General features: G+C 45.1%; 1 protein-coding gene across 4 annotated transcripts in view; it reads left to right on the top strand.

Annotated features, from left to right (window-relative positions):
• sbf1 (SET binding factor 1) overlaps nucleotides 1–9,924 on the top strand; it is a 74,417-nt gene extending 64,493 nt beyond the window's left edge. For all 4 annotated transcript variants that reach the window (XM_040141723.1, XM_040141740.1, XM_040141732.1 and 1 more), the window contains 7 exons: nucleotides 890–1,016; nucleotides 1,116–1,246; nucleotides 1,497–1,841; nucleotides 2,729–2,934; nucleotides 3,295–3,382; nucleotides 3,536–3,667; nucleotides 5,182–9,924. In XM_040141723.1, coding sequence (XP_039997657.1) covers nucleotides 890–1,016; nucleotides 1,116–1,246; nucleotides 1,497–1,841; nucleotides 2,729–2,934; nucleotides 3,295–3,382; nucleotides 3,536–3,667; nucleotides 5,182–5,280 — 1,128 coding nt within the window. In that variant the 3' untranslated portion in view covers nucleotides 5,281–9,924. The remainder of the gene's footprint in view (nucleotides 1–889; nucleotides 1,017–1,115; nucleotides 1,247–1,496; nucleotides 1,842–2,728; nucleotides 2,935–3,294; nucleotides 3,383–3,535; nucleotides 3,668–5,181) is intronic.
• The last annotated feature ends 3,032 nt before the right edge of the window (nucleotides 9,925–12,956 follow it).

Genomic DNA, 12,956 nt, shown 5'->3' on the forward strand with positions numbered 1-12,956 from the left:
GTGGGTCTGCATTTTATTGACAGAGATCCAGTTATTTTATCCTGCAGTATTGTGATCCTGTGTTGATTCTTGTGGGAAGATCAGAGGTCAACATCTCCAATATCCGGAGTGCTTTCAGGGCTGCAACGCAAATCACACATTTTTGAACATCTAAAAAGAAGTGATGAATCAGTAGGCTATTTAAATGCAGGAATTTTTATAGAGGTATAAAATGTAAAATCTACATTTTTTATAAATGCACCTTAATTTCTCCTATGTCTGCGCCAGAAATGTGTGCCTGCAAAGTGACCGATACACTTAGTCCAGAACAAGATGTGACAGGAATTCAGTTCTCCTTCCTCGTACTCTCTCTGTCTGTCTGTTACCTGTAAGTCTGACTTTAGTTCCTTATCACACGCAGGACGTGTGGTTTCCTTTTGCTTTAGTGGCCCCAGGGCTCTGAGCCCTCTGTCTCACACTTCTAACTATTGTAGCTGTTTCCTCAGTCTGCACCTTTCATAAAGGAAAGGAAGATGGACAAGGTGCAGGTGAAAGCACATGCTAACAAACACCTTCCTTTTTTTACTTGTAGCCAGATCATTTTAGTTCCTATACAAGTCTCTCAGATAATAAAGCTGACATCCAGTAGAACGAAAGTAAATGAGTGTGCGGCTAGATGAACAGAATGAGGGGGCATCTAACAGACCTGGGGATAAAAGTGAATCGTGTGGCTCAAATCACAGAGTGAAACCAGGTCACACGGTTACACAGTGTCAACACCTCCCTCGGGTTTTAGCGTTTTTCATACCAGAAACATCCACGTGTTGGCGGTGTGATCACACTCTGAGGAAATCTCCATTTTAGGCTGTAAACCTGACCCTGACCTGCGTCTCTGTCCCTCCGCCCTCAGATCCACCTCCAGTTCCCCATGGAGTTTGAGTTCAGTCAGTACTACCTGAAGTTCCTGGCCTACCACTACGTGTCCAACCGCTTCCGCACCTTCCTGCTCGACTCTGACTACGAACGCATCGAGCTGGGTAAGAACATTGTCTCCACCCAGTCTCCACCTGCAGAAACACAGAGTCATAGTCCCAGATACAGTTTCCCTTGTTCTGACAAGCCCTCTGTGTGTGCAGGTGTGCTTTATGAGGAGAAAGGTGAGAGGAAAAGTCCTCAGGTGTGTAAGTCTGTGTGGGACTACATCGACAGACTCAACAAGAAAACACCCATCTTCTACAACTACATGTTCTCTCCTGAAGATGAGGAGGTGAGCCCCCTGCACAGACACCCTACAGGCTGACAGGATGCCTGATACTCTGCGAACTAAGAAACCTTCTGACGTGGATTAAGGTCTCAAAATGATGACGCAGACTGCAGTAGCAGGAAAACTAGACGAGCGGAATATTTAGTGCACAGACGCCATTTGAGCTAATGAAGACCATTGAAGGATTAAAGCAGCACTGACACAAAGCAGACTCATTAGTTGGTGAATTTAAAGTGAGTAATTGTGTGTTTAGGTGCTGCGGCCGTACACCTTCATCTCCAACCTGAAGGTGTGGGACTTCTACATGGAGGAGACTCTGTCAGAGGGGCCGTCCTACGACTGGGAGGTGAGGGGCCGGCAGGAGCGCGCGGCGGAGGAGACGCCGGAGAAACCCGACACCGGCGGGCCCAAGTCGCAGCGGCGCATCGTGTGGCCGTGTTACGACAGCCTGAGCAAGACGGTGCCCGACGCCATCACCAAGCTGCTGCAGGACCTGCAGAGTCTGGAGGCCGAGCTCGGTCAGACGTCAGAGAAGTGGAAGGAGACGTGGGATAAAATCAAGACCACGCAGAGAACTGAGACCAAACTGGAGAGCAAGGTGAGACCAGGGACTCACGTCCCTCTCCTGAACACATCTTTCAGAAAACGCCCCTCGCTGATACACTGACGGTTTGGATTTTGGAGCTTCGACCACCACAAACGAATTGTGGCACTACTCACGATGATACGATTTTAGCATCATCAGATTCACAGCAGTTATTATTAAAACACTGAAGCTTGTGTACATCTACACGCGCTATTTTACAGTATTTATGTAAATTGATCAAACATATTTTACAAAGCAAAATGCCTGTCAATCAGTGGCAGGATTCAAATGCTTCAAATGAAACACCAGTGTGTTACCCCAGTGCTTCCCCAGTATGTTCATTTTATGCTCCTGTCATCATTTGTGTCTCGAATGCCGGAAAATAAGACATTTTTAGGAGCTTGGACTGTCAGCGATCGTGTGACAGGTTGTTAAGTCGAAGGAAAAGACGAGGATAAATGGCAGCTCGTGTTTTGCACTGACATCTTATGGTGACACAGTAGAATGCAGCTGAGGACGGGGATGACCGTACTTTGGTTTCTGCATATTCTAGATACAAATCATGCAGGCTTTCAGCACTAGTGACTATTTTTAAGGCAAACTGAAGGTGATCATTGTTTCGTTTTAATTAAAGTACAATAAAACTTGCACAGACTTGGTGAAGGGAAGTAACGTCACACTGAACATTGTGTCAGGTTTAGTTGCTTGGTTATACGGCTAAAAGTGTAGACTGACAACAGTGTGTTTTTTAAAGATGACACTGATCCTACCAGTTGCAGATACTTCTGTGCTTCCGGAGCAGTTCACCACCTGTGTTTTTAAAAGATTCTCTGTGGTGACAGGTTGAAAACACGCTGACCGTTCTCTTGATCCTCTGCCCGTTTCCCCTTCCTCCACAGCCATCGTTCTCCAGCTCCCTGCTGATGTCGTCCAACCTGAGCCACCAGCGGCGTTCTCAGGGCGTCTACCTGCAGGAGAGCGGCGTGGGATCCTCCATCAACCTGGCTCTGGACTGTGAGGCCAGCGCCACCTCCACGCCTGTCGCTGGTCGGCCCAGCACCAGCACCCTCTACAGCCAGTTCCAGAGCACCGAGAGCGAGAACAGGTCTGTACCCACCACCACTGGCACCGAGAGGATTCGTAGTGTTTTTAAAGCGCTCGCTCTGCTGAAATGTCCTTGAGAAAGGCGCCACACGGCTCCCTGCTCTGCTGCTCTGTTAAGGGTAGTAGCATCTTTGACTGAAAGCAACAGAGCTGAGACGGGGCAACTAACAGGAGACACTGGCCTCAGTTGTTTCCATTCAGTACACCAAAGCATCCTGAGTAGTTTACCAAGGATGCAGTAGATTAACGTTTCCAGGTAGAGTCACACTGCGACTCACTCGCATGACGCCAGTTTGGCCGCTTCAGATTAATGTCCACTAACATGTCCAATGTTGTTCTTTTTTTCTCCTCTTCCCATCAGGAGTTTTGAAGGCATCCTGTTCAAGAAAGGGGCATTGTTGAAACCATGGAAACCACGGTGGTTTGTACTGGACAAGACCAAACATCAGGTAAGAGGAATTGAAAACGAATACGTGAGAAGTTTAGTGACCTCAAAGCTCCAAGCTCTTGAAAAAGTCATTTCCCTTCATCAAGCAAAATAAAGTTTTTATCAGTCAGAACTTTGTCTGACATTGTCTCTAACAATGTGTCCCTGTCCCCAGCTGAGATACTACGAGAGTAGGCAGGATAAGGAGTGTAAAGGGGTGATCGAGCTGGCTGACGTGGAGTCTGTCACTCCAGGAACACCTACCATGGGAGCACCGAAAAACATAGAGGAGAAAGCCTTCTTTGATGTGAGTCGCATTCACACCATGTCGGTAGAATGAGGGGAACAGGAAACCCTCCCATTGTCCTGACCTTTAAGTCACAACAGGAAAATGGGAATTCAGCCTAAATTAGCTCTTGTATTGAGTTACATATTTGTAGTATCTCATTAACAAGTGAAAGCAGATACAAACAATCCGTCCATCCAGTTTCTGCTGTTCATCCGGGGCCGATTTGCGGCGGCAGCAGGCTAAGCAGAGTAGTCCAGACATGCCTCTCGCCAGGAACCATTTCCTGCTCCTCTTTGGGGACCCGAGGCGTTCCCGGGCCAGATTATACGCATAATCTCTCCGGCATGTTCAGGGGTCTACGGTGGGGCCTCCTACCAGTTGGACGTGCCCAGATGACATCCAATGGAAGGCACCCAGTAAGCATCATGATCAGATGTTGAAACCAGCCCAACCACCCTACAGAGGAAGTTCATTTCGGCCGCTTGTATTTGTGGTCTCATTCTTTCGGTCACTACCCACAGCTCATGGCCATAGGTCAAGGTCTTGGCCTTCTGGTTCAGATCCCTCTCCACTGAAACGCCTGCATTACTGCTGATGCCGCACTGATCCGCTGCCAATCTCATGCTCCATTTGAACTCAATTGTGAACAAGACCCTGAGATACTTAAAGTCCTTCACTTGGGGCAGCAGCTCATTCCCAACTCAGAGGGACCGAAACACTATTTTCCAGTAGAGAACCATGGCTTCAGACTTGGAGTTGCTGACTACCATCCCGGCTGCTTCACATTCACATGCAGGACCCCCCCCCCCCCCCCCGAATCTATGCTGAAGATCATGGTCTGATGAAGCCAACAGAACTACATCATCTGCAAAGAACAGAGAAGTAACTCTCTCCTCACCCAGACTTGAGAATCTATCCACGAAAATCCTAAAAACAGAAACCGTGTTCGGTTCGTGGTTTTCGTGGGTAGGGTCGGCTTATGGCGTTAGTGTCTTCAGATGACTTGTTTCATCTAACAAACGGTGCAATATCACTGCTGGATCCAGTGAATGTTTGCCATTTTGGCTTGATAAATGACTTAAAAGCCAACAAATGCCACACATTTGCCAGACATAGTCAAATAACTCAGATATACAGTCCAGACCGGAAGTATCTGGACAGTTACACATTTTTTTGTTCTTCAGACTCTGAGCTTCAGCACATTCAGTTGGAAATAAAACAATGGATACTACATTAAAGTCTCAGCTTTACATCAAGCCCCTTAACACAGTTTGTAGTTTCCTGGGCCGCTGTGTGTCGTTTCAGTGTTAGTTCATGCTCACAATAAGAGCTCAGACGTGGATCAGAGTTGACTGAGTTGCCATTTAGGTTGAGGTGGAGTTGTCTGTCAGTAGTAAAGGGGTGACGGTGCAGGTGAAGAAGATAAAAATGACATTTCATTTGAAGATCCCTGCGGTTAAAGTTCTTTTGTCAGTCTCTGTGTGTGTGTGAACGAGGCCGGAGTTAATCTTTGTTTTGTTTTGTTTTTCTAGCTCAAGACGACCAAACGAGTGTATAACTTCTGTGCCCAGGACAGCCTGAACGCACAGTTGTGGATGGACAGTGTTCAGAGCTGCTTGTCGGACGCCTAGAGTGGAGGCTGGACTCTTTAAGGAGCAATGCAACCAGGAACGGATGAGCAGTGCTGCGGCATCCGATGGACGTCTCTGCCAGCCAATCCCAGCGAGACGGGGAGGGGAAGGGGCCTTTCACCACTTAAGCTCTGTTCTGTTCGCTAGTGTTGAACTAATAACTTTGCGTCACAATGTTTCAGTGTTTTTGTTATAAAAAAACAAGAAAAAGAAAAAAACAAAAATGTCCCCGAAGAACCACTTGCCGTCGTCTCACCAAGTAGCTGTAGTTTCCCACCTCCCTGACAGTCTGACCACTATGTGCGCTGGATGTCCGTATGCAAAAAATAGTGCATATCAAAGCACGCTGTTGCATTTTCGTGAGGCGTCCTGCAGCTTGGACCAGCATGAAGACCTTTCCAGACCCTCCACCTTTAAACCACGACCCGTTCTCCTTGCTACTAACCCTGCTCGCCCTTGAAAACACTCCGGGAGGAATGACGGAGCAGCAGCGGTCGCCCGTCACCCCAGCCACATAGAGAACTCGTCAGACTGCTCTGGAGAAGTATCTAAAAGGTTGACTGATGGGTTGGCGGACCAAAATAGCCCCGAGGGACAAACAGGTCCACGGCAAAGGCTCTTTCTTCCAGTCCTCAGAGGTCCCCTGCTCTCTTGGCCTCTCACTGCCTGATGTAGCCCATTCGCAGTATATTAAGAGGAAGGTTCGGAGAAGTGGACTGTGCTACTGCAGCTGCAAGGGAGAAAAGGGGGGGACCCCTCAACGGTTCATGAAGGATTTCCTTTTCGTTCTTTTCTAAAATCTCAAATTTGTACCAGAAAGAGATAAATGCTCATCAACTGTGTTCAGCAGATGACGACGATATACTGTGAAAGCCATGAATCAGTCGTAAAGATCAAACCAGTGGAGCCAGTTGGAGATTAGAATCTGTCAGGTATTGAGTGTCGGTGAACTTTCGCCGAGAGTGTTTACAAAGTAGACAAAACTTCCCTCACTAAGCTAAACTCCGCTCTGCTCTTCACCCACGCGTTTTTAATCAACCACTAACATTCAGATTTTTAAGGGATGCTGAAGGAAAAAGGCCGGATTTATTTTGTCGCGATGTCTTCTGGAAGGAAGGAAATTAGGAGGAATACTAAAGAACAAAATGACATTATGAGAGGTTTCAGAGAGACTACGTTTTTTAAGATGGACACTGACCCATTGTGCTCCAAGCGTTGTGTTCTGGCAGGATGTTTGTTAAAGGAAAATTGCCGTATTTCTCAACCCAAGTCTTATTGTCATAATTGTGTCCGTTGTTGTTTGTCGGTGTCAGAAAAGGCGAACAGCAGACAAGAGGGTAATTTATATCGGGGAAAGCGGCTTGAGCTTTCGGATACTTTTTCATTTAAATGCAGAAATCTTTTCCAACTCGTCTCCAAGTCTGACCGAAAGTAAACGCAGAAATGAGCCTCCAGGATTAGCGGGTATAGCTAGCTGCAAGCTGCTGCGCCGGGGCACCCAGCTGGCTTAGCAAAGTATCTGCCTGGTTAGCCAGCGAGAGTACTACCTATTCCCCTGCAGAAATACCAAACATCTATGGCTTATCATTCTACCTCAGCAGAGGTCAGTAGATTTCGCCAGACTGTTCCGAAAGGCTTTGATTGTTTTCTTGACGGCAGTAACGGATACAAACCAGCTCATTTGCCACCGCTTCTCTAGCTTGTACGGACACTAAATCGGCAGCGACCCATAGCCTCACACCTGTACACAAACTGGCAGCTGGTTTGGTTGGCCGTGTGGTGGCCCCAGAGGTAGAGCACTACGCAGTTAGCTACAGTAGCTATTGCAGGGGGCGAATTTCAGTGTTTGCGTTTGTCTGGACTTGGAGACAAGCATTCGAAATGATTTCTGCAAAATGCCTCTGGAAAGCTTTAGGGGGTTAGCACAGCTGCTTGCCCTGGACACATCATTATCTGTGTCATTATCCCTAGAAAAGACGTTTCCTGAATTTCTACAAAAGGTCAACATGACTCCTAGTTACGATGGACACAGGTTGGAAAATCCCACAATTTCCCTCTAATAGCGCTGCGACAGGGAAAGCCAGGTTGCATCACATTCGCTTGTCCTCGGTGTCTCAGATGTGAATCTGATGCAGTGCAGACTCACCATCACCGGTCCACTTGTGTCAAACACCAGTGTCACCCCCCAGCGCTGAAACTTGTACATAGATGAGTTTACATCTGTTAGAGTTGTGGAGAAACAGTATGTTTGGCTGGAAGGTTTCAAACATCAAGTCACTTTTTTTTAATCGTTTGTCAGACTGCCCCCCCCCCCCACATTCACCCTTCTCCTCCACACACAGAAACCACTCAAGACCCCCACTTGTTAACACGAACCCTGCTATGTAAAAAATGGTTCTACTGCTGTCTTGTTGACATAAAATTTGAAATTGTAGATTTTTTTTGTTTAATAACTCCTCTGTATATACTCCAGATTTGTATGTAACGTTTATGGTAGTAATTTATTTAACTTGTCTCCTCAGTAAGAAAGTTCCTCAAGCACCACTTTATTTTTAAATTAGGAATTCAATGTGCCATTTGTTTATTTCTGTATTAATGTGACTAATGGGTTTTATTTTTCCTTTTTTTTTTTTTGAGAAAATGTAAAAGTAAACCCCTCAATGTATTCTTTTCTTTTTTGTAAACACGTTGTCCTTATTCCATACCAACCGTTGATGCATGAGTGGAAATGGTGTGTTAGTGGAAGAGTAAGCCTCTGGGGTGGTTTTTAAAAGGCTGGTTGGATTTTACTATGTTGGTCACCCACAGTAGTGGGATTGCTGGATGTAGATTACAGTCAAATAAATCTGAACGGACAAAAGTCTTACTGGTGCTGGGTTCTGCTGACTGGCCTGCTGTTATCTTAAGACTCCTTTTGGGCTAATTGGTCTGTGACAAGATGGGACACTGCAACGAGTCAAGCTGCCTAAGTGAAGTGTATGTCAGGTGAAGTCAAAAATGGTTCCAGGTATAAATCAAAGATGCCAAAAGTGCAGGAATATTCATTTGGTTTTGTAAGTTTTTGGTAACACAATGGCCTCAACAAAGTCAGAACGTTAAGAGTCATTTAAAAGCAGGCAGAAAAGCAGTGTTTCAGTGCCCTTGGTTGAAAGTTTGAAGTCCGTCGCCCCCCTGGCCCCACCCGACGGGATGTCACGGTGTAGCGACACACCCAGGAGTACACTTCCACATCACGGTAGAACTCTGAGGAGTCGAGCTGCAACTAGCAGTTACTCTCTCAATTAATCCATCAGTTCGGTCTGTAAAATGTCCGAAAACAATGAAAAAGGCAAATCATCACTTTCCAGACTCCAAAGTGACGTCTGCAAATGTCTTGTTTTTTCCAACCAACAGTCCACAATTCACAGATACTCAGTAAAATTACAAGAACAAGCAAATATTCAAATTGAAGAAACTTGAACTGGATCATTTTTGCTTGAAAATTAGTTAAATGGTTATAATTGACCGGCCAAAGATGAGCGTCATTTTCCGCTGGTGTTCCAGTTGCTTTGCTCTTGAAGCTCAGTGGAAAGTCCCAATATGCTGCTGCATCTGTTCCTGGGAGTAATTTATCCAAATTTTAACCATTCCCATTCATAACACCACTCTACATGATTACGAGTGGTTAATGTTCCAGTCACCATCTCATGATAGCGCCTGCCTGATCTGCTGTATTGATAAGCGTGACGATAATGTTGAAGTATCTGTGCGGCATCGTGCGCCGATTGACAGAATCGCTGCTGTTGGTTCCTCAGTGTCCACAAACAGATTCCTGGAGGTCTGGTGACCAAAAAGACTGAGGTCCACGACACCCCGGTGATACATCAGTTTCAGGTGACCCTGTGCATCTTAACGTAATCTTCTCCTGAGGAGCAGAGGGACCAAAGTAACAGCAGGAGTCACTGCAGCGGCCAGAGCCCGCCTGCGTGAAGATGGCGTTTCCTCCTGTTTTGACTGTAGTGTACATCCAGTCAGACCCAGCTCATCTTCTCACTCTAGTTTACTCATCTCTCTGTGGTAACTCTACAACAGTCAACAGCTAAATTAACCACAGCAATATGACATAATCCTTTCTATTTATTTTGTTATTGTTTTTTTTTTTTTTTTAAATTAGAAATGACATTCTGAGCCGGGTTATGTTGTCAATCATGTCAGTATAGTTTTTAGAATCCAAATAAAAACCGTGGGTTTAAATGTTCATCTGTGTTGTCTGTGTTTATGTTGACTTATTTCAACAGGTTTCACCTCGGACAGAGCGGCACTGACCTCTTCAATTTGCTAGATTGTTTATAAACTAGCAGCTATTGTTGAGTGGTATATATTGTGCTATTCCTTCATAAAACAGAGAGAGGTTCAGAAAGAAGGTGAAAATATGACAGAATATAATGTCCCTGTGATGTAGCTGGAGGATTCCCACACGATTTAGCTGGTTTTAAAGGACCATACCGCTGTTGTGCATGCCATGACTTACATTGTGTATACTCCACATTATGGCTGAGCATTGTTAAAATGATAAAGTCTTTAGGGTTCTTAATCATTATTCAGACAGACATTTCCTTTTTTTTAATATTTAGGTTGTTATTTGTATTTTTTAATATGCTATAAAAAAAATAAACTGGCAAAGCTTGAAACTTAAACCTGCATTTACTGATTTTTTTGTTTTTGTTTTTTTTTGGCCACTCTGGGGGAGCAGCACAAGCCGTAAGTACAACAGTAACATATCACCTTCTAAAGTTGTTATGGTGAACCTGTTACCAAAGCCTGGCGCAACATTTGCCTTTATTTTAGCTCCGGTTTGGTCTCCAACACCTCTTGAGAGGGAGATCTGCCGACTCTTTAGCTGCTCAATGCTCCATTATGCTCATCAGGTAGTTGCTAACTCTCTGTCTGGTCGGTACACAGCCTGTTGTGCACCGTGGGTTTATCAGAGGTTTTGCTCTGCAACCAGCTGCCTGCTGCTGCTGCTAGTGAAAACAGGGTTTGTGAGAGCAGTGACACTGAACCCAAACAGTGAACTTAAACTATGAGCTAGAAGATGCTGAAACAGTCCAGAGTTGAGGGCAACTGCAGAGTTGTCTATACATTTATTTGGTCTTTTTTGTGGGGGGTGTCAAAGTTACTGAGCCCTTTATTAGGAACACTTTTACAACTGCTTATTATTGCAATTATTCAATTGGCCAATCATGCGGCAGCAGTTCAGTGCATCATACAGATCCAGGTCAGGAGCTTCAGTTAATGTTCACATCAAACATCAGGACGGGGACAAAATGTGATCTCAGTGACTCTGACCGTGACTCGGTTGTTGGAGCCAGACAGGCTGGTTTGAGTGTTTCTGAACCCGCTGATCTCCTGGGATTTTCACACACAACAGTCTCTAGAGTTTTTTTACTCAGGATGGAGCCACAAACAGAAAACATCCAGTGAGCAGCAGTTCATGTTGATGAGCGAGGTCAGAGGAGAACGTCCAGACTGGTTGGAGCTGACAGAGGCTACGGTAACTCAGATAACCACTCTTTCCAACTGTGGTGAGCAGAAAAGCATCAGAGTGAACAACACGTCCAACCCTGAGTTGGATGGACTACAACAGCAGAAGACCACGTCAGGTTCCTGTCAGCCAAGAACAGAAATCTGAAGCTGCAGTGGACACAGGCTCAACAACACTGGACAGTTGGAGACTGGAAAAACTGAGCCTGGTCTGATGAACCAACCTGCCTTGTGTCAACAGTCCAGTCTGGTGGTGGTGGTGGTGTAACGGTGTGGGGAATGTTTTCTTGGCTCACTTTGGCCCCCTTAATACCAACCAATCATGGTTTGAATGCCACAGCCTGTCTGACTGTTGTTGCTGACCATGTGCATCACTTCATGGCCACAATTTATCCATCCTCTAACGGTCACTTCCAGCAGGATAATGCTCCATGTCACGAAGCAAAAATTTGTCTCAAACTGGTTTAGTGGACTTCAGTGGCCTCCCCAGTCTCCGGATCTGGATCCAGTAGAACACCTCTGGGATGTGGTACAACAGGAGACTGGCAGCATGAATGTGCAGCAGACAAATCTGCAGATATGATGTGATGCAGTCGTGTCAACATGGACCAGAGTCTCAGGGGAAAGTCTCCAACCTCTTGTGGAATCCAGGCCACGAAGAGCTGAGGCTGTTTAGAGAGCAAAGGGAGGAACTACCCAGTATTAGCATGGTGTTCCTAATAAAGTGCTCGGTGAGTGTATCTGCTGTGAGGATCTGCAGTTGCAAGAAGAGGAAGCTATAACTCTCCAACGCCGTTACTCTGTCAGTGAAAGTGCAAAAGTTCCATATCAAGTTAATACTGAAATACACTGAAGCTAAGAGTCACCTGCTAGTTAGGAGATTGATATAATACCTGAGGAAAAGTTCTGGAAAATGATCAACAGTAATACGAAGAACTCACAATTTGTAGTTTGAGGGCTAATACGTGAAAAAGGTGCCGCTGCCCGCTGCTATTTAAACCACATACAGCAGCTCTGGGACTCATCACATCATCAGTAACAGTTTGTGTGATAAAAGCCCTCACAGACAGAGGTATGTTGTTTAGCGTCTGCCTACCAGCTTGTAGGGCTCTTCTCAGAATGATGTGGCCGTGCACAGACCATGTTTGACTGACCTCTCCTGACAGCTTTCTTGCACCTGTTGGGGAGGGACACCTTTATCAATCTTATTATTGCATGGGGTCCAGTGACCTCACGTAACACCCGGCACTGCCGAAGCCGATTTAACCCGAGCCGTGGTCTAATCCACCAGAAGAAATGAAAACACAAATGCGGGGGTGTGCGGGGTTTTTAAACCGATCGCAGCAGGCAGCTGGATATTTGCAGAGATGGAAAGACGACAATCAGACGGGTAAAGTGAGGCTTTTGGTATTAATGTGGTCAACCAGACACTTTTAATTTCATTTTTTTTTTTTTTTTTTTTTTAACAATGATCGTAGAACCTGATCGCTGTCAAATGATTTAAGTAAGTACACCAGAAGAGGCCTGGAGCTCTGCAGAACCCAGACCTGCCCTCTTTCTAATCCTGCTGCTCAGAGAGAAATAAAATTAAACTTAAAAAAACAAACACAAACAAAAAACATACAGCATCACTCCTACCAGATGCCATTCTCGCTCTGAGAGTAAGTGCTTGGTGGAGAGAGAGAGAGAAAAAAAAAAAAAAAAAAAAGGAACAGACAACAATAGTAATCTCAAGATTGCTTGTAAAATTACTTTTAAATGTAGATAATATTTGTATATAGGTAGATAATGTTTGGTTGATTTAACGGGGATAGCGAGAAGAACTTAAAGGTCAATACAATCAGAAGGTCTTAGCTCACTAGCTAGGTCAACAGAGAACCAGTTATACATGCACTAGAAAGAAAAAACAAAAGAAAAGAAAATTTAAAAATCAGAAACCTCGACTTGAGATTACATCCGAATTCTTTGTTCAAAACTATACCAAATATGCCCCCAATGCTAGACTGATTCTTTAAAAAAAAAAAAACCCCAAAATGCTGAATTTCATTTTAAATAAAATGGCTAACTGACATTATTGCACATGAGCAAAAGACAGTAATACTAGTAGAACTCTGTTCATTGACCCGCCCCTCCTGAAGCACTTGAAAACATTT

Source organism: Xiphias gladius, chromosome 2 (assembly GCF_016859285.1).
Source record: "Xiphias gladius isolate SHS-SW01 ecotype Sanya breed wild chromosome 2, ASM1685928v1, whole genome shotgun sequence".
Classification (NCBI taxonomy): domain Eukaryota; kingdom Metazoa; phylum Chordata; class Actinopteri; order Istiophoriformes; family Xiphiidae; genus Xiphias; species Xiphias gladius.